General features: G+C 54.6%; 1 protein-coding gene across 2 annotated transcripts in view; it reads right to left on the bottom strand.

Annotated features, from left to right (window-relative positions):
• Positions 1 to 21877, bottom strand: part of TSPAN9 (tetraspanin 9) — a 183112-nt gene that overhangs the window by 105494 nt on the left and 55741 nt on the right. Inside the window, exon 1 of one of the 2 annotated variants that reach the window (XM_067695427.1) lies at positions 2609 to 2894. The exons of the other annotated variant lie outside the window; for it this stretch is intronic. Coding sequence (XP_067551528.1) covers positions 2609 to 2717 — 109 coding nt within the window. The 5' untranslated portion in view covers positions 2718 to 2894. Of the gene's footprint in view, positions 1 to 2608; positions 2895 to 21877 lie in introns of those variants that run through there. 2 annotated transcript variants of the gene reach the window in all.

The raw sequence follows: 21877 nt of genomic DNA, 5'->3' as shown, positions 1-21877 counted from the left end.
GCCAGGGGGAGGGGACAGGACAGCAGGGAGGCCAGAATGTCCAGGGCAAGGGACCCTCAGGGATTGGCGCTGGCATCAAGGAAAACATGACAAGAGGGTGGACAGTAATTTCCAAACTGACAGCAGTTTCTAAAGACCACAGATTAGTCATGCAATCTAGTTACTAGGTTTATGGCATTGCACAAAACCAGAAAGAAAACAAGACCCAAAAATCCCTGCCCTCATATGGCTTACATTCTGATTTGAGGGCAAGGGGGTGACAAAGAAAGACAATTAAGAAAGAACTAAAAAATACGTGTCTGATAAGCTAAGTAGAAAATAAAGAGGGATGGGGGAGACCATGAATATACGGGGTGCGGAGTGGGCAGCTATTATAAATAATGATCAGGGAAGGTCTCTGTGGTACCTTTGAGCAAGGGCAGCGGTAGGGAGACACCTTGGGAAGTTTTATCAAAATCCAAGCAAGAGATGATGGATGTTGGCTCAGATCGGGGCCGTAGCAGTGGAGGGAGTAAGGAAAGCTGGATCCTGGTGCTGTAAGGAGGAAATAGGGTAGGGAAGCCAAGGGGGCTGTCAACACATTAAGATGTCTATCGGTCACCTAAGCAGAGAGGCGAACCCACAACTTTACGAGCCGGAGAACTTTAGAAACAGGAGACACTTCACAGAGGACAATCTGAGAGTCCTCGCCCAACAGGTAGTGACGTGCTGGTGGCCCTGGAAGCCTCCCCTGCAGCCCTCCCAGCAGGGGCCGTGGCCATGCTGGCCGCTCTGCTCCACTCTGGGGTCCATGTCAGCATCCCCAGCATTGCTGCTTGGCTCACCGGAGAGGCCTGGTCTCTGCACCCGCCTCATTCTACAGGTGAGCTACTCTGAGGCTGGGAGAGCCAAGTGATGGGGCCGAGGCCACCCCCGCCGGCAGCAGAGGCCGCCTGCGTGAGCCCTTCTCTATGCCGCCCACATCCACAAACTAGATTTTGTTTCCAGGTATGTGATTTTGATGACAAGGGAAAGACCTCTGCTTCTAGAAGTTTTCTCATAAAGTTGCTTTTGAATTCTAATGTCTTTCCTATGAACATACATTACATGCAAAATCCACGCTCCCTGATATCTGGAGGCGAACTGGACACGGACAGGCAGGTCTGACACAAGAATATAGGTTATTGGTATGACATTGGCACAGTTGCAATGTCTGTCTCCACAGAAAGGAAGGAAAATACTGAGCCCTGGCCTGGACCGGTGTGCATGTGTCAAAAGGCTCTGGAATATTCTCAGCAAATGCCACAGACGAGATGGATGGGAGAGAAATTCAGATTTAAGTGACATTTATTGAGCACCTTCTATTTCCAGGCTGTTGTATGGCTTCACTCAATCCTCACAGCGACCCTGTAAGACAGGTATGATGATTCCCAGATGAAGGAAGCGGAACGTAGACAGGTAAGGGACAGGCTCAAGGTCACAGCAGCCAGAAAATGACAGACGGGGGATTGGAGACGCCTCGCCCCCCCCACGACACTCTCCTAAATCAGAGCCCTCCCACTGCTACACAGCTCCCCAAAAGGAGGGCAGAAGGGCCCCCCGCGCAGGCCCAAGGGGATGGCTCCGTCTGACTCGGGGAGCCGGGGTCTGGGCTCCCTGCATTCTTCACCTCCTCCACCCCCAGGTGGCATCTTGCAGGACCGTTACTTCTGCCACCGTGATGCCTGACACAGTCTTCTTCCCTCCTCCAAATACTGTTCAAAGCTGCCCCTTTGTCAAGGGCTCCAGGCTCTCCGCCGTGCTCCAGCCCCTCCAATGAGCTCGGGGACTTGGGAGGACCTCACCAACACCCAGCGCTGAACTGCCTGACCTCGGCCCGAGGACACACAGCCCTTCCAGCTGCAACTGCTCACGACCCCATCAATACCTAGATACCTACGGCCTGAGTGTAACGACAACAGCACTTGTTATCAGCAGTGACGTCACAGGACTTCTGCACTGCACTTCTCCCAGGCGGCCACATGGCTAACACACATGGTCCTTCTCACGGCCCTGGGTGGTAGGAGGGCAGGCATGCACATCATCATTTGACGTGCGCGGAAACTAAAACGCAGGGGCCGGGGACCTTTCCAAGGACACCAAACTCATTAATATCTGAACCAGATCTAGAAATCAGAGCTGCTCTGATTTCTGATTTCTGATTTCGAGGCCAGAGGTCTTTCGGCCAGACCCTACACACTCTCTCTCTCTGCCCCGACGCCCTGGAGTTGAGTCCTCCCCGTGCCTCCACCACGTCCTCAGAGAGCCCCAGGGCCAATAAGCCTTCCCGACAGCCCATCCCAAACCCCCGGAACAGACGGAGCGCCTTCTGCTCCCTATGGGGAGGGCAGAGCGCTTTACAGAGAGAACGCAGCGCGGGTGAAGGGCCTGCGCCCCTGTCCGATGCTCCAACGGGCATGAGACCCATGAGTGGGTGACAGGGCAGCCAGCGTCCGCTGACTAGCCTCCGTGGAGAGTATGTCACCGGATCTGGGCCGAGGAGGGAATGACGGAAGACGCAGGTACCCACCCCTCGTGTTCCTGGCTCCATTTAATGCCACATGAGATCACCCCCTTGAATTTCTCCTACCTTCCTCCTGAGTCAGGTCCAAACCTGAGCTTATACATCCGCACGCCAGTCCGGTGCCAGCCAGAGAGGGGGCGGGCGGGTGGCCACGCACCACCTCCCATCCAGTCATTTGCTCCTCGGGTGCTTTGCTGACGGCGGGGGCGGTGGGGGGAGGTTGCCTTGGCTTCCCGAGGGACGGGGGGCCTGGGAGAGGAGCTGAGCTTCACCCAATTCTCCCCACCCACACCCTGTTCTTCCCCGATCCCTCCAACCTCTCTGGAGACATCTGTCCGCAGAGAGACGGGATGCAGGCGTCATGAGTGAGTAATAATGCTTCCCAGACGGAAAGAGACCGGGAGGCAGGGGGATGGGCGGGGGTGGGGAAGAGGCAGGAAGTGAGTACACGCCTCTGCCGGGACCCCCCCGAGTTCTCGTTACTCTCACACCCGGTCCTGCACGCATTACTAGTGTCCACACACCCTGCTCTTCATGCTACACGCTGGGCAACTTCGGGGGGAGGGGTCAGGGGTTTGCCCACCCAGCGCCCCCGAGCACTTGGCGCCCCCAGAGCACCTGGCGCGCATGCACTGGGGACACACGCGTGCTGCCCCCCTCTTGGTTTTGAAGTGTAGGAGGCATAAAGAAGAGGGGCCAGAGAGGCAAGTTCACGAAGGCCTTATCAACCAGAAGGTTTGAAGCATGTGAAAGGAGTTGGTGTAGCAGAGAGAGACGAGATTTTTCTGGTGATAAAGAAGAGAGGACAGTTTTTGCTGAGGACAGTTGCAGGGCCCCTCGCAGGGAGCTGAGCTAAAAGGTGTGCGGCATCTGAGCTTCTACAGTAAGTTCTGGCGCATTATTTCTGACAGATGGCTGCCCCGGGGCTGCTCTTCCCCTGTAGCCCGGGGGCTGCCCAGGGCCCTACACCGGGAATCACCCCGGCCGCGCCTTCATCAACAAAGCCCTGCAGCCGATGCCGACCTTACTCCCTCCCAGGGCATCTGCCCACAGCCTGACCCTGCAGAATCAGGCCTAGAGCTCCCAAAGAAGCCAGAGGATGGGCCCAGCAAGCACACTGCCCCAGACAGGGACTCTGCAGGTCCAGTATAAGGTACTCCCAGCCCCTGTGCCGGCCAAGGACCCTGGAGGAGACCCACCGCCTTGGCCCCTGCATTCCAGGTGAAGGTCCACATCTGTCGCCCACAGCTCCCAGCTCCTGCCATCCCAAGCTTGCAGAGGGACCACGGGGGGCTGTGCTCACAGCGCTTAGCCAGCAGCTGGCAGAGCAAGAGCCGCATCTGAGAGGCCTGTACACATCTTGAATCCAGCCCAACCTGGGCTCCGTAACCCACACCCCCGCAGCACCCCCCATCGTGCCTCTCCAGCTGAACCTTGAGTCTATGCCGTCCAGTCTTCACCGAGCATTATCCTCACCACCAAAGGGGAGGCAGGTGCCAAAGGACACAAGCCACAGCCCTAGCCTCAAGGCGCTTGCAGCCGTTTCTATTCTAAACTTGGAGCTCTGTGTTTACTTATCATCCCTGAAATATGTCTTCTTCTCTCTGGGTCCTCCTTGGCTGGCAGAGAGTAACTTCCTTGATGATGGAAGAGCTAAAAACCCCAGTCTGTGCTCAAAACCCCATTTCTAGGGCTCAGTGTCACCGGTCATCAGAGAAATCAAATAGAAGCTGCAGTGAGATACCACTACACACCCACCAGAAGGCTAAAACAAAAACAACAGAGAACATCACACGCTGGCACAGACACGGGCCCTCCAGAACCCTCACACACCGCTGCTGGGAGCAAAGGTCAAAACCACCACTTTGGAAAAGTGGTCACGTCTACAGAATTGGAATTTACCCATATTCCACGTCCCAGCAGTTCCGATCTTTGCTATAAACCAATAGAAATGGGTTTCGATGAAAAGAAGATGCATAGAAGTACGACTTAAAAATAACCAAAATCCGGAGGGAAAACGTTGATGAAAAGGAGTCAGACACAAAGGAGCACATACTGTACGATCCCAGCGATGCCAAGTTCAAAACTATTCTGTGCTATCAGATGTCAGGACAGCGGTTACACCGACCAGGGTAGCGGCTGGAGGGGCAGAAAGGGGGCTCGGGAGGGCTAGTAATGTTCGGTTTCTTGATCTGGGCTCTGCTCACTTTATAAAGGTCCTCTGAATGCTACCTCTTTGTATATGTAAGTTATACTTCAGTAAGAAGTTAGGAATGTTCCCATTTCTCTCCACTTATGCAGCCCTGCAGCCCTTTCGTACTGGAAGGACAAAGCTGCTCGTGGAAAAGGAGTCGCTGATCGTGTGCGAGCACATGTAATAACCTAGTGTTTTTCCATCTCCAAAATGAAGGCTGTGAGACGATCTCTAAGGAACCCTCCAGCTCTAGACAGTATGATGCTTTGATCCTATTCTTAGTAAAAAAACCTCATTAATCAGTAATAAGAAATCATTCTCAAATTAATGAAAAGTAAAAAATATGCAGCATTTGTTTAAAGACGACAGGGTGACGGCTTTCAAGAACTAAGCATATTACAAATTAAAATGTAAATGTCCACTAAATTGAAGTTAATGAAAAAAATGGCAATATACATTAGACTTAACACTACTTGAATATTATTAAAATTCTGTGTCTTGCTCACGTGAGATCCTTATTTCAACCATTTTAATCGAGAGGAGGCATGAACGCCAAATGACTGCATCTGCTGTAAGACAAGTGACCAAATCAGAGCGTCCTGAGGGTAACACAGGTGCAGACATCACTGACTCCCAAGCCCGGCCCTTCGCTTCCTGGCGTGAGACCCTCCCGCACCTGGGAGAAGCCGAGCCCGGTCTGAGCCCCGAGCTGACCCCCTCCTTGAGGACCGTCCTCTGCATCAGGCTGCCTTCAAACACGGATTACTTGGGAGACTTAAGACGCCCCCGGGAGCTGGACAGCACCAGTGATGGTCACAGATTCACGCAGGCAGCAGGACGGGGACTCGAGGCGTCCTCATAAATAAAACCTCTGCACGGTGGCCAATCTCCCGGGCACCTCGCAAGTACACGAACAGATCCACGAAGGTCCGCAGCCTCGAGAGCTTCTGCCCGAGGCTCCTGCCCACCTCCGCCGCCTGCACAACCACAGCATTGCAGGTCCCTCCCCCCAGGGCCTCGGTGTCTCCCTCCGCACGACGGGGGGGCACCCGCTCTGTGCCCCTCGCCCTGCTTTGCAGACACAGGAACTGATGCGCTTGGAATGTTTCTGGGCTCCCTCAGCACCCAAGGGAGCAGGGGGAACACAGCTCAAAAGAAGTCACTTCCTGGGGCCACGATGAGACTCAGAAGGGCAGGTCTGCCCAGGGAATTACACCTGAAGGAAGTCCCCTGAACAGAGGGCGGGTGGACCTGGACCCCCAGCCAACGCACCACGGTCAGCTCTCCTTCCCCACCAGCCGAGGGTGAACCACGGGATGGGGGCCAAGTACTTAACTCACGGGGTTCAGCTCCTCTGCCAACATCTAACCACACTGAGGACCCGGCCTGAAGACCTTCAGTCCATCAGAAGGAAGGGCAGCTGGGCTGGGGCTCCCTTCCCCCGGCCCTGGAGCGGCCGGCGAACTCCCCCTCCTCTGGGCTCCACCACCTGTCTCTGGACCAAATTCGGATCACAGAGAGGCATTTCCTGAGCTCTGCAAGCCTGCTGACCCCGGAGGTTAATCCGACCCCTCCACGGCCAGGCCGCGTGGTGACGAGGGCCCCCTCCCCAGGCAAGGGAACCGCGGAATACTAGCGTTTCAGGGACCTGAGGCATCGCTGTGTTCCAAATCCAGAAAACTCTGCTTGTGTGTCAAATCGACTCTTCATTACCGAGTGCCCACTATTTGTCTATGGGACAAACGTGCGTGAAACACCCACTGTGTGCAAGGAACGGTGTGGCTTCCCACCCAACTGACATCCCAGGCATGGGAGCCCGCCTGACCCTGCCACTACCCCTTCTCTCTGCAGACCTGGGCCTGAAGACAGAGCTAAGAACAGCTCCCAGGATTGTTGTGAGACTCAAACCTGGAAATCCACGTGAAAGGACATCCCTTAGGAAACAGAAAGCCCGTCAGCGCCGATGGTCAGATTGCTCCCTCCCTCCCTTTTCTCTCTTAGGGACAAGGTGCCCATCCAGCCCGGCGTCCCTAAGGCCCTCCTCAGCTCAGTGCCCCAAGGGGCTTCTCCATCCCTGCTGCGGCCTCTTGCCCCACTCACCCCACCTTGCAGGTGAGGACTGTGGGGGGAGGCGGGGTTCCCACAAAGAGGAGAGAACAGAGAGGGCAGCCCCATGGACGGGAGGGAGGAGGCCTGCAGCAGCAGGTAAGTTCCTAACATCCAAGGCAGCAGCTCACTCAGAGGTTTTCTGTACCCTCCAAGGCAGAGCAAGGATTATCACTGATGTGTTATCTGCTCCAATTCTTCCTGCCAGGAGTCAAGTATAATACCTCAGTAATGCGGCCGCCCGGATGGTCTCCACACAGAGGTATGTAAATTACACACAACGGACGGCGGGCGCGACGCACGCACGCATGCCGCCGTCTGTCTCTCGCAAATCCTTCCTCCTCCAGGATGTGAGGCCCGGGAAAATCCTCGGGGCAGCATGAATCCGCAGGCAGGACAGGAGCCTGTGGGGCAAGGCCCAGCCCCAGTAACCCGAGGCCCAGACACTGTGACTTGAGCAGACTGTTGAGTGGCAAACTCTGCAAAGCCCCGCGCTGGGTGTGGCGGAGAGGGAACGAGCGGACACGCGGGAAAATACAGAATGAGAAAGCACGGCCCCCACGCCACGCCCTGTGTTCCACTTCCGGGGTGAAGACGTACACGCAAATATTTTACCACAGGACAGAGTGTGGCAAGTGGCAAAACAGAGGTAGAAACATAAAGAAGGGAAGGCTCGGAAGGGAAGAGATCATCATATCCAACAAGGGGGCAAGAAGGGGTGGCAGGGCTTTATGGACAAGATCTTCAACCCGGACTCTGAACAGAGACGCCAAAGGGCGATGGGGACGGAGGGAGAGGATAGCTTGCGATCCAGGTGGAAAAGCACGCGTTCACCCATCTGCTCATCCAACAACTGTCTGTAGCACCAGGCAGCTCGCCGTGCCGCAGACGCGAGGTGAGCAGGACAAACGAGCCCGGGAGGGGTCTGCGTGACCCCAGCAGGGACCATGGAAGAGGATGGGAAGAGCCTGGGAAAGAGAGTTGGGGGTCTGCTGGAGAGAATCGCCTCCCCGTCCCAGTCTGTCAACAGTGGGAGGAAGGAGAAGCCCTGAGCCCTCTGAGGGACCCACTGCCCTCCACCCAGCAGGCTGCCCAGTACCTGGCCGTCTGACCCAACTCTCACGGTGGGGGAGATGGAGCTTTGAGCCTTGGCCCAGGAGGCCTGGGGAGAAAAGGGGGACACATAGCCTAGAGTCTGGTATAACCACAACTTGTCTCACTAACTCCCCTTAAATCCACCCGGGGGACCTATAAGAGCTGCTGAAACAAGTGTTGAGGGGGAAGAAAATGGTCCTTGCCTGGCCTGAATGCAGAGTTGGATTAAAGGAGCCAAAGAGCTGAAAATGCCCTCTTTCTTTTTTTCACCAAACATCCATCACCTCTGGTCTCAGTTGTCACTGTCATCTCCTTCCCAGCTTGAGGACGGGCCTGCCAGGGTCCCATCACCTGGACTCCGGTAGAAGCAAGCTGATGACTCCTCTGCTGTTGGTTCCAGTGGGTCTCATGAGGCAAGGACAACCTTGCTATGATGGCAGCCCCCAGCCTCCACCATCACAGAATCAATGATTTAGCACCCAGCTGCGCACAACACTATTCTGGAAGTTGTTAAGAGCAAGTTAAACACAAAAAGAATGATAAAATCTCAACACAAAAGACTGTCCAGGACTTTCCCGGAGGTCCAGTGGTTAAGACTCCGTGCTTCCACTGCAGGGGGCACGGGTTCCATCCCTGGTCGGGGAACTAGGATCCTGCAAGCCACACAGTGCAGCCAAAAAAAAAAAAAAGATTGTCCAGCAGGGGCTGGAGGCTGCATGTGGGTGCTGGTGCCCAGAGCATTTTCCCTGGGCCGGTCTCCACACTCCCCAGATGGCAGGCTGCCCCAAATGAACCTTAAGATCCCATCCATTTCAACAAACTGTGCTGGACATCCACAAACCCACACACACACACACACACACAAAATGAAGCTGGACCCCTACCTCACACCACATACAAAAGCTAACTCAAAAGGCATCATGGCTATACATGGAAGAGCTAAAACCATAAAACTCTTAGAAGAAAACATAGGAGTAAATCTTGGGTTAGGCAATGGTTTCTTAGATATGACACCAAAAGCAAAAGTAACACAAGAACAATTAGATAACCTGGGCTTCATCAGTGTTATAAACTTTTATGCTGCAGATGACACCACCCAGAAAATGAAAATGAAAAGACAACGCTTAGAATATGAGAAAATATTTGCAGATCATATATCTGATAAGGGGATATATATAAAGGACTCCTACAACTCAGTAATTAAAAGACAACTCATTTTAAAAATAGACAGTATATTAATAGATATTTCTATACAAATGGCAAATAAGTACATGAACAGATGCTCAACATTATTAGTCCTCAGAGAAATGCAAACCAAAACCACAATGAGATACCATTTCACACCCACTAGGAGGGCTACAAAAAGACAATAACAAGTGTTGACAACGGTGTGGAGAAACTAGTATCCTCTGTGTGCTGCTGGTGGGAATGTAAAATGGTGCAGCCACTGTGGATAACAGTATGGTGGTTCCGCAAAAATGTTAGACCTAGAGTTACCACGTGACCCAGCAATTCCTCTCCAAGGTACATAGCCACGAGAAATGATAACATGTCCTCACAGGAGCTCGCACACAAATGTTCACTGTGGCATTATTCATAACAGCCAAAAAAACGGAATGACGCAAATATCCATCAAGTGACGAATGGATAAACGAAACGTGGCATACCCATACAATGAAACTTCGTTGAGCAGTAAAGAGGAATGGAGCACCGCTACACGCTGCAACGTGGATGAACCCTGAACCATCATGCTAAGCAAAAGAAGCCAGTCACAAAAGACCCCACTTATAAGAAATGTCCAGAATAGACAAGTCCACAGAGATAGAACATCGATTAGTGGTCACCCAGGGCTGGGGGTGGAGTTAGGGCTGGGGAGGAATGAGGAGTGACCACTGGTGGGTACGGGCGCTCTTTAGGGGGTGATAAAATGCTCAAAAATAGATAGTGGTCATGGTTAAACAACTGTGAACATACTAAACCACTGAGCTGTACATGAAACGGTTGGGTTACTTTGTTCGTGCAGCAATAACCAAGTACTACAGGCTGGGTGGCTTGAACAACAGAAATGTGTTTTCTTCTGATTCTGGAGCCTAGAAATCCAAGACCAAGGTTGTGGCAGGTTCGGGTTCATTCTGAGGCCCCTCTCCTTGGCTTGTAGATGACCGTCTTCTCCCTGTCTTCACATGGTCCTTCCTCTGTGTGTGTCTGTGTCCCAATCGCCTTTCAAAGGACGCCAACTGTACTGGCTCATGACCTCCTTAAACTTAGTTACCTCTTTAAAGATCCTATTTCCAAATACAGTCACATTTTGAGGTCCAAGAGGTTAGGACTTTGACATAAGAACTTGGAAGGGCCACAGCGCAGTCCAAAACAACGGGAGAATTTTATGGTACGTGAATTGTATCTCAATAGAAGTATCTTTAAAAATCCCACCTCGGGCTTCCCTGGTGGCGCAGTGGTTGGGAGTCCGCCTGCCGAGGCAGGGGACACGGGTTCGTGCCCCGGTCCGGGAAGATCCCACATGCCGCGGAGCGGCTGGGCCCGTGAGCCATGGCCGCTGAGCCTGTGCGTCCGGAGCCTGTGCTCCGCAACGGGAGAGGCCACAACAGTGAGAGGCCCGCGTACCGCAAAAATAAATAAAAAAAAAAATTAAAAAAATCCCACCACAAAGCCTAGAGACCGGCTAATCCAACCCCTTGTTTTACAAATGGGGAACTGGGTCCCAGAGAAGGGGAGCTACTTGCCCTGAATCCCAGCTGGTCAGAGGCCGAGCGGGCAACAGAACACACGGCTCCTGCCCCAAGTCTAGGGCTCGTTCCACCAAACCCTCCTGCCGTCCTAGCCTCCAGGACTCGTAAATTGAACAACGATGGGGAAAGTACGAAAACTTTAAACTTAAAAAGAAAAATGCCCAAGAAGTTAGATCATGTGCAGTCAAGGAGTAAACACGCTCCACGGCTTGTGGGAAAAGGGGACAGACAGCAAAGCTCCGAGGAGGCCCTGGAAGAGACCTGCGGAGGCCATGAGTGAGTTCGACATTCATTCCATGTCTGTTGTGTGCCAGGTGAAACAGGGGCATGTTCCTGAGAAAGAGGTCGTTTCCAGAAGAGTTGGCACATCAGCTAATCCTTGAAACATGGCCCTGATTCCACGGGGCTGAGGGCTTTACCAGCCAAAGGAACTGCGTGACCAAAGGCAGGTAATTTCCAGACCTGCTCAGGAAACAGCCAACTGCAGAGCGGTGGAAGCGTGTGCTTTGTACCAGGAGCAGCGGGGACACCCAGCAAAGGTACGCTGAGGTCAGCTTCCGGACAGCCCTGCACGCTATGCTCAGAAGCACAGACCTGAGCTGGTGACAGAGCTGCGGAAGGTTCTGGGGCAGGGGTGGGACATCACCTGAGCCGGGCTAGGGGAAGGGGGCTCACCCACGGCCAGAGGACGGCTGGGGCCCGCCTCACGAGCCCTTGCATGAGGCATTCACAGGATGGGGGAGGAGGGTTCGAAGAGAGCCGAAGGAAAGACCCAAGGGGAGCCAGAACTGGGACGCTCCTGCTTCTAGGGGCGCTCTCAGATTTATCTTAATTAAACTCAGGAAAGCAAGAAGTTGAGGGGACTCTGCAGGCACTGAAAAGCCGCCAACTCCTGGAGCCCGTGTTGTGATCCGGTGCTGACAGCCCTTCATCTTTTCCATTTCTTTTATTTTTTTAGGAGGTAAAGGGAGGAGAGGGGAAGGGGAGAGAGACACAATGGAGTTGCTTGGTGAACAAAAGCCCCGGTACGTTTCTGTTCATCGTTTTCATCCGGGTGCGCTGCTCTGTCAGCACCCTATAATCAGAGCCAAGCAGGGACACAGCCCGTAACTTACAATTCAGGCATCAAGGCAGCCTGGACGGCGCGGGGCCTGCCTGCCGACGTCTACCAAGCCTCCATCTCATCAGGGATGGGGAAGGAAGGGCCGGGGACTCAGAGGACCGGAGGACACGGCGTAAGAGGCCGGAAGACCTTGGTTCAAGTCCTGGCTGCTCCCTCACCAGCTCTGCAACCTTGAGAAGACAAGACCTCTCCAGACCTCCACTTCTTGGTCCACACCAATGACATCTGCAACTACTACTAGTTATTCAGAGTCTACTCTGTGCCAGGGACGAGTTTAGGTGTTTAGCCTCTACAAAGCACCCTATGAGGGAAGTATTAGTCTCCTCATTTCACAGATGGAGAAACGGAGGTCCAGAGGTTAAATCGTTAATCAAGGTCAGAAAACTAGTCGACCAGCTTCAAAACCCACATTCTTAAACTATACCACACTGATGTGAATTGAGTGGAAATAACCCTGCTCTCCCCTCCCTCACCTGCTTGCTGTGAGGCTCAGTGGGGAGAACTCGCACCAATACTGCAGCGTATAGCCTTTATCAACACCATCGGCCTTCAGTATCTGCAGGATTCAGTCAACTGCGAGCCAAAAATATTCAAGAAAGAACTCCAGAAAGTTCCAAAAAGCAAAACTTGAATTTGCCGTACGCCGGCAATGATTTACATAACATTGACATTGTATCAAGCATTATAAGTAACCTAGAGCTGATTTAAAGTATGTGGGGAAAAAAAGTATACGGGAAGATGTTATATGCAAATACTACGCCATTCTGTATGAGGGACTCGAGCATCTGCAGATTTTGGTGTCTCTGGGGGTCCTGGAACCCATCAATCAGCTACACCCCCCCTCAACTGGGGCTCCAGAAAGCGCTCCCAGCTGGTCCAGCCCTCGCTCCACTGCTGACCCACGGTCACGTCCCCGTCATGCTCTTGGTCCCTGGATTCCACGGGACTCTTAGAAGCAAAGCCCATCTCACCCCGATTCCAAACTCCAGGAGTCCGTCCTCTCCGGAGACGGCGGGCATCTCCATCAGCACCCATTCCTGACCACTGTCCCCGACCCCGTCCTGGGGGGCATCATGTGAGAGGGTGCAGAGTCCCGGCACAGTGCCAAGCACTGGGTCCACAGCAGGCTCTGGGCCCAGCCACCAACTCCACAGCCTGACTCTCGTCCTCCTGGGGGTCACCCCCGACAGAGGAGCACCCAGACACATCGAGAGCTCCCGACACAGTGGGAAGGACACCGACCTGCTATTAATACAGGAAAACTGGACCTGACACTGTCAGTGATCTGAAACCTCCCAGGTGAGGGAAGCTTTGTTTTTTCAATAAATGATGAATAACACAGGGTGTTTATTTCCCCAGCAAGTCGTATTTCTTAAGTATCACTAGGCTCGTACGTCAGGGCTGTCATCTGGGGAAAGCAGGGACGATGCAGCGTCTTCAAGCCCTTCTCCTTCCTGAGGAGTTCAAAGCACCTCACGCAGAGCCCCCTCTGTGGTCCCTGAGGCTCTCAGCGGGGCTGGGGCCAGCAATCTGCCTGCAGAGAACACCCACTGACAAGTCCTCCCTGCCCAGCTGGGAAATGCAGGGGCGGGGGGTCCCCCAGAATCCACCTGGTCCGATCCCCAGTGCCCACTCTGCGGCCGACCAGGGGCCTGGAAGTGAAGATGTGGTCTCTTGCTCAAGACAGACAGACAGACAGACAGACATCTCCGTCTCATCACACACCAGACAGTGTACAGAGAATACGTCCTTCAAGACAGCTCGGTTAGTTCTAACCCCAGGAGCGGCCTCCTCAGGACGACCGCCTACCCCCTCAGGACAGGACTGTCGTCCCCGCCGGGCACGTTCAGAACGGCGTGTCTCTGTCTCACGCGTGTCACCGATCACAAGATGCTTCCTGTGTTGTGTTCTGTGTGCAAGTTGCTGCCCTCCCCATGATTTGTGGTCATGTTATAGCTTTATGCTCCTGGTACCCCTGCAAGGTGCCCAGTGTAACAAATGGCCCAGACACAACACAGAAAGCAGGGGCCACAAACCAGCACCCTAACCGCAGATACATTCCGTTCCGTCTGCATCATGTTTTAAATATTTTAAACTAGTTGCCAACAGATAAAGCTCAGGAGGTTTAACCCCCAAATCAGGAGAACGGAGGCTCCAGCAATACCAGGCTATTTCTGGTGTGGCAGCAGTCGGCAGGCCCTGCACAGCAGGTGCATCTCAAACGGGGCGTGGCCTGTCTCACGCACCTGAGTCTGCAGCTCTGTGTCCAGTCGGTTGACGTAATCGAAGGTGCACTGTGCTCACTTCAGACCATGAGCTCCCTGAGGGTGAGCCCTGGATCTACTTCTCTTGCTGTGAATGGGGTCAGGTGAGGCAGTGCCCTTACGGATCGCTCAAACGGTTAAACACACACAGTGGAAACCTATGCACCCTGGCCAGTGGCTCCAACAACAAGCCTTTAAAACAGGGACTCTGCCTCCTAACTCACTGCCCAAGGCCACACACTTAGACAAAGATCTGAGTCCTGTGGCTGCCCTCGGGCACCTGACTTCGGGTCGGCACTTCACAACCCAGAACGAGCTCCCCCATTACTCTAGGAAAGAGTGCCTGGCTGCGCGACTCGTCCTGAGAAATAATACAAAAGGCGGAGAAAGAAAGGGAGAAGGAAAGGAGAGACAGAGAGAAGAAAGACAGAGAGAAAGGAAGGACAGACACACACACACATAGACACACATACAGTATTAATATACCTATGCAGTTTTAGTTAGAAGTAGTATTAATGCATTATTATTTAGATCTGTTAAAACCTGAACAAACTAAATTTCCAACAATGGAAAAATTGATAAAAACTCAATGACTACTATGTAGCCATTTAAAAGTCTAATTGTGATGATTATGTAGCTTGTGGGAGAATATTAAAGCAAACAGAATGCAAAAGTCTACCTGCAGGGGCTTCCCTGGTGGCGCAGTGGTTGAGAGTCCGCCTGCCGATGCAGGGGACACGGATTCGTGCCCCGGTCCGGGAAGATCCCACATGCCGCGGAGCGGCTGGGCCCGTGAGCCATGGCCGCTGAGCCTGTGCGTCCAGAGCCTGTGCCCCGCAACGGGAGAGGCCACAACAGTGAGAGGCCCACGTACTGCAAAAAAAAAAAAAAAAAAAAAAAAAGTCTACCTGCATTATGACTATAACCACGTAAAAATTATGTTTGCAAGGAAGTACAGACTGAGGGCATCGTGGAAAATGGAAAGTTGATTTGTCGTGGTGGCGGGTCTGTGAGGCCCTTTTTTTCGCTATTCCTTTGATTCATACTCTTTCTTCCTGCACAGCATTATTTCCGTAAGTATTTTTTCAATACCCAGCCCGGTCCTGTCCCCAAATTAAGTGCATGCAACTCAACCAGACAGCGATGAGGTCAGGCAGGCACGGCTCCTTTGCACGCGAGTCCCTCGGTGGGGGGTCAGGTACCAGGTCCAGGTGCGCATAGCTGGGGGCTTCAAAGGAGGCTCCCCCCGACCCCCCCTACGCACTGTAAAGGGGAGTTCAGCTCTCCTGGCCCAGCAGACACCTCGGGGCCCGCCCTTTGTGTGGCTGGCCCTCTGCTGCTCTGTCATCTGGTCAGTGGCTTCAGGGTCTGTCTCTGATGCCACATGAGGAAAGGAGAAGCCCTGGGGCCTCCAGGCGGGACGTGGCCACGCCAGCGACCTGTCCGTCAGTCGCTCTTTTCTTTCCAATACACATTTCATCGTGTCCCTCTCTGGAGACCCAGGAACCAGGTCTAGGGAGGGGGCTGCTTGTCAGAGGATGGGAGACACCCAAGCACCTTCTAGAAGGTGGGGCTAACATGGCAACAGGCCAGACACCCCGGGGAGCCGCCAGGCGAGGGCAGGGCTGAGGGTCCAGCCGCGTGGACACCAGAAGAGCTGACCCCACAGTGGCCCCGGGGGCGGGTGCTGCGGGCTGGAGTGGCAGCTGCTTCATTGTTTGTTAACTGTGACAGAGAGCCGGGGCCTCGGAAAACAGAGACATTTCCTTACATGCACGGTCCAAACGATCACACTCCCCAGGGAGAGATTTCCTGCTCTGAATTCCCCATGGGACTGAGAGCCGGAGAAGGAAAGAGCCTCCTCAGCTGAGCCGGGCCCCAAATCACACCCACATCCAGCAGGGCGCCCCACGTGCAGGGAAATTCACTGAAACTCGACTGTCGGGCTTCTACTTCTCAATTCCTGAGACTGGCTTCATTTAAATTAAAAAAAAGAAAAAAAAAAGGCAAGGAAAGAAGGAAGGAAGGGAGGAGGGAGGGGAGGAGGGAGGGGCGGAAGGAGACTTCCCTCACTGCCGCCCTATTCTGTCCAGCACCTGGGGTTGGCAGGGCAAGTCCCCAGGGATGGGGCCACAGTCCCGACAAGCGAGGGTGGGAAAAGGGCAGCCAGCAGGTCAGGTCATTGAGCCCACGGACGGGCACTGGCAACTCTGGTGCCTGCCCAGCTGGTGGCATCTGCCCGGAGGGGAGGTGGTGAGGATGGACTGGAGAGGCCCGGAGGACCAAATGTGAGGCTGGTGGCAGGCGGCCCGCCCCTTCTGTAAGCAATCCCCCACGGGGTTATTTCCAGGCACTTTTTCCTGTGAGAAAAGAATGGGAGGAATGCAGCCCAGCCGTTACCCAAATCCACCCTCCTTGGCTCCGAGCCCATGACGTACAGAGGGGGCCCCCAGCGCCTGTAATCAGCAAATCCGTTTCAGAAACTCCAACTGGCAGCAGAGACCAGGGACATAGGCAACGCCAGCTGAGGGCGTCCCGGAGGGAAACGCGGGCCACGCCGAGAGGGGCCAGAAACACTCCTGGATGCTTATAGCTCCTCGGGGACCTGAGCTCCAGGAAATGCTAGCAATTGCAATCCAACTGTGTCCCTGGCCAGAGGAGCCGACTGGAGGCTGAGACTGTGCACAGGCAGGAAGAACTTCATTGGGAAAAAATGTTGACCGAGTTTAATGTGAGCGGAAGGACAAAGGCTTGGATGCAGGAGCCTTCCTGAGAAACGAGGCACCGAGCGCTCCAGCAATTTGCACGGGGCTGTGCAGGGAGTATTGGGTTCAAAGGCCCGGGCCGGGGGCTGGACTCCCCTGGGCAGGGGCAGGGCCAGGCCCAGGGCGAGGAAGGGGTGGCAGGTGCTCCCCTGCAGTGCCTGAACTTGGCACCCTGAACCCCGCCCTGCAGTGGAAACTTGCTCCAGGCCACCCCTCCCGCTGGAAGGAGGGCTCAGAAAACTGAGGCCAAAAAAATACAGTGTCCTCACTCAAGAGACCAAATAAAATGGTGGAGAAGAAACCCCAGCATCTCCTGAGCCCCTGGCATGGACCAAGCACACGGCCCCTCTAGGTCTAAGAACCTGCAGTAGGTGGGTACGTCATTCTCATACTACAGGCAAGAACCTGGGAGTCCTGGAGATGGACCCTCGGCGCGTGGCTGGAACCAAGCCCGACGCCTCGTCTGCATGCATCTCCAGGGTCCAGAGAGACCACAGTCCACCTGGGGCTGCACGATGCAGTTTCTCCTAAAGGAAACCTGGCCCACTCCAGACGCCACCTTCAACAACCAGCGTGTAAGCGAGCTCACTGGGAGGCCTCAGTCAAGCCCCTTGGTCCCTGGGGGCCTCAGAACAGGGGCGACCGAGGTCCCTTCCTGTTCAATAGGTGCGGGAAGGATGGGTAAGCCTCTAACTCTGGCCAAGAACCCAACCAGACTAAGGGAGCTCCATGGGATTCTGCTGCATCTCTCTGCCCAGAGCCTCTGGCACCCGGCAGACACTGGGGCAGTGTCGGCGGGCCGAGCGGATGGCTCCGTGAATGGACGCATGAAGAAGTGTCCTGAAAGTCAGGCCCGCTTCGGAAGGAAGCACTGGGAATATCTGTTCACCAGACTTCTCCCCAAAGGCGGAAGAGTTGGACCTTCCCAAACCTCACTTTGCATTGAGATCATCTAGAAAGCTTGTCAAAATACAGATTCCTGCCCCACTGACGAATGTCAGACCCAGAAGCTCTGGGCTGGGGGCCCAGGAGTCTGAATTATTCAAAAGGTCCCCAGATGTCTCTAACTCAAGGCCAGGTCTAGAATCACTGACGTATATTGCTTGGCTAACACCCATTCGGTCCTGTGCTGGGACCAGAGGAAGGTAAGAAATCAAAACAAAATAAGTGACTCTCTCTAGAGCCTTTTTTCCAAAGAGCTCAAATCGTTTTATGCCAAGATGCTGTTACCTGTTGGAATGAAACAGGGTGGCAATTCTTCTCCCCATTCTGTAGGTTGGCAAACTGAGGTCTGCCCAAGAAAGAGTACTAATTCTGCTTTTCACCGCTGCCTTTAGCTCCTGAAGAAGGCAGGGTATTAGACCTATATTAGGGTATTAGGGACTCAGCTAAATTTCATAAAAAAGAGAGGGCTTCCCTGGTGGCGCACCGGTTGAGAGTCCACCTGCTGATGCAGGGGACACGGGTTTGTGCCCCGGTCCGGGAAGATCCCACATGCCGCGGGGCGGTTGGGCCTGTGAGCCATGGCCGCTGAGCCTGCACGTCCGGAGCCTGTGCTCCACAACGGGAGAGGCCACAACAGTGAGAGGCCCGCGTACCGCAAAAAAAAAAAAAAAAAAAGAGAGAGACCAAGGCCAGGCACGTGTTTGGCTGCTGCAGGAGGTGCTGATGTCAGGAATGACACCTCTCCTCCTCCTGCCCACACTCGGAGGACAAAGCACACTTGTTTCTTGATGGCTCACACACCCCAAACACAGAGTCCCACCAACGTCAAACCGTCAGGCCAGAAGGAAGGAGACCTGCCCCCTTCATGTCAGGCGTGCACCCATCTCCCCGTCCTGGAGGTGATGGGGGTCGTTCACTGATTCATTCATGAAAATGACAGCAAAGTAAGCAGTGCTGAGCACAGCAGGAGAGCTAGGAAGGCTCGAGTCCCCACGGGCGTGAAGCAAGAATTAACTTTTCCTATTCTTTTCAATTAAAGAGCGGCCCTGCTGGAGGGACGAAAGCTGAGCCACCCACAGCCCGCAGCTTACCCAGGAGTGGGCGGGGGGGGGGGGGATACCCTCCCAGGTCCCTCCGTCCCTCCCTCAGCAGCTGGAGACACTGCTCAGAGGCAGGGGCAGAGTCGCCTCGGCCGGACACGCCCAAGAGGCCCCCTCTGCCCCCAGCCCTGGATGAGATTGATGGAGCTGAAGCAGCTGCAGCAGTGCGGGGGGCAGGGGGGAACAGCAGCTGGACAGAGGGAGGGCCCTCCCCCCCCGCCTGGGCAGAGTCCAGCCGGAGCTGGAGAGCGAGGAGAGAGACGGGCCTCGTCCAGGAGCAGAACGAGGGCCTTCGGCCCCCTCCCACCGTGAACCCTCCCCCACCATCCAGGTGGGTAGCTGTCCCCAGATCCCCCAGGAGCAGAGCTGCTCAGCAGTGGGGTCGCACACCCGGGGCCCTGGGTCAGGCGGCCCACGCCGCCCCAGCCGTGCTCCCTACAAACCTACCGCACGCCCCACCCGCGTGGGACATGAAGCCCCACCTCCACTGGCTGCCCCACAGGCCACCGTGCCCCAGGAAGACGCCCGGGTCCTACCCCACCCAGCACGCGGGAGGGCGACACGATGACCCGGGGCACGGAGGGCTGGTCTGACGATCAGTGGACGGGGGTTCTGTCATAAACGAAGCATGTGACTCCTGACAGACTTGGGGTCCATCTCGGTTCCACCAAAAACCTTTGTGACTCTGATTCCTGGTCGTCTGTCTGCAAAATGAGGATGATACTATCTACTCTATAGGGTAGTCCTTAGATGGAAAGGAACCATATCGTGGCCCATGATAGGCACCTGATATATGCTGGGCCTCACTTTCCACATGGGCGAAAGGAGCAAGCTAGACTTGATGGTCTATGGGTCTCCTCCAGCTCCTACGAAACCCACTCAGCCCTTTGCCCAATAACCCTGGGAGGTATCTCCTTCGTCCCTTTCCTCTAAAGAGAACGGCTGCTCAGAATACCTCCCCTAGTCCTGCTGTGTCTCCCAGATAAATGGGGCCTTTGAGATGTTTCCCCTCCAAGCCCCCCTTCAGACCCTACAACTCCATCTCCACAGGTGTCCACATCAGACTCCCCAGGGCCACCCTTCATCTGCCAAGCTGTGCCCCCCACACATGTAGACCACCCACACAGCTCGGGAGCTTCTTACCAAGAGCACATCGCCCACCCACAGCACACCTCACACACCAAAGGCGACCCCCCGGGGGGGGCAACACACTGCAAGTGGAAACTGTCGGTGTAGCACCGTCCTGTCCAACATGGTGGCCACTTGAATTTAAATTTCAGCTACTTAAAACTAAATAAATGTAAAAATTCAGTTCCTCGGGTGCACCAGCCGCATTTCAAATGCTCAGCAGCCGCGTGTACCCGGTGAGTGCGCCCTGGGCAAAGCACTGCTCTAGAAGATGTTCTCCCCTCCCGGGCAGAACAGGCCCCAGCTGGCTCAGACTGAACCTGAAGGAAACAGGGAGCGCGAGGGAGGGCAAGCCTAGAGGGAGAGGGGCCGTTTCCCACTGCTTCGGTTGGAGACACCACCAGGATGGGGTTGCAACAGACCCACCAACTCGGCAAGGGTCTCCCTGGCCCCGGCACCCGGCAAGAGGCAGCTGTTACCCACGCTTCATTTGGGAGATGCACGGGACGCCTGTCATTCTCTCCAGGCCCTGGCGGACTCCTGGCCTTCCTAGCTCAAGATCTGCACCTTGTCCCAGAGCAGAGGCACCCTCCTGCCATCGTCCTGCTGCCCAGCTTCAGCTGAAGAATGGCCTGCAGAGGACTGGGGCCCCTCTGCTTCCACCTCAGACTCAAAAATATCTGGCTGCAAACCCAAACGGAGGAGAAGGAAGGGGCAAAAGCTAGTTTTAATCAAGCACCTACTATACCCAAGGTACCACCGAGATACTTTCACTTGCATTTTCCCATTTGATCCCCCAAAACTGCTGCAAGGTAATCGTTGGTAAACCCATTTTCCAGATGAGGAAGCTGAGGCTCAGAGAAGGTAAGCAACTCATGCGAGTTTGTAAGGGTCACAGTCTGAACGCAAACCCAGAATGTCTGACTCCAAAGCCTATGAGCTATTACCCTTCAGAGGTTATGGGGTCCATGACAACAGATGCAGGAGGAGGGGGCCCCGCCACTCTCCTCCCCCAGGGAAGTCCCCAGACACATAAGCACGAAGGTCAAGACCTAGGGTTTCTTGAGTTTCTGGCCTGAGAGAGCCCAGAATCTCTGGAAGGTCTTGGCTTTGGAGAGATGAAGAAAGCCATAGAGCAGGACAAGGAAAGGGAAAGAGGAGAGTGGAGGGAACAGAAAAGTCAAGTCAGGAAGAGAGGCACGGCATATAGAGGCATCTGAAATTATTCCCAGTGTCACTATTTCTGTGACTGTTTGTCTAATGACTATCTTCCTCAGTTAGACCTCAGGTCCTGAGAGCAATGGCCTCACCTTGTTCACAGCTGTATTCCCAGCACTAGCACAGAGCCTGGCACAGAGTAGGTGCTCAATAAGTACCTGCAGGAAAGACAGATGGGTGGATGAAATGATAAACAGAATGTCCAGGGACTACAGAGAGAGAAAAGTCCTCTTTTCTGCCTTTTCAGAGGCCACTTCCTCCAAGAAGTCCTCCTGACTGCCGGGCCAGCTCAGCTCTGAGGGCTGAGACTTCGGGTGGGGAGGAGCTGTCCTCCTCTATCCTGGGCCGTGTCCGCCCCTCTGCATCAGCCCCAACCCTGTCACCACTCTCTGGGCGCAGAGACCTCAAAGATCATCTGGTCCACTGTTCCCATGTTACGGATGAAGCGACTGAGACCCAAGCAGGGGAACTGTCCTGCCCGGGGGCACAGCTTCTAAGTAGAGAAAGTTCCTCGTGCCCATGCCAGCAGGAGCTTGATAACAGAAGCTCACGCTAAGCCCCGAGGGCCTGCAGCTCGCCTGCGGGGCCAGGCCTGGTGCCTGCGGCCCATCTGTCTCTCCAGCCTGCCAAGAGGCCTTCCTTCCCCT

The sequence above is a fragment of the Pseudorca crassidens genome, chromosome 11 (assembly GCF_039906515.1).
Source record: "Pseudorca crassidens isolate mPseCra1 chromosome 11, mPseCra1.hap1, whole genome shotgun sequence".
Taxonomy (NCBI): Eukaryota; Metazoa; Chordata; class Mammalia; order Artiodactyla; family Delphinidae; genus Pseudorca; species Pseudorca crassidens.
The sequence above is the reverse complement of the archived record's forward strand: the minus strand, read 5'-3'. Positions and strand labels throughout refer to the sequence as shown.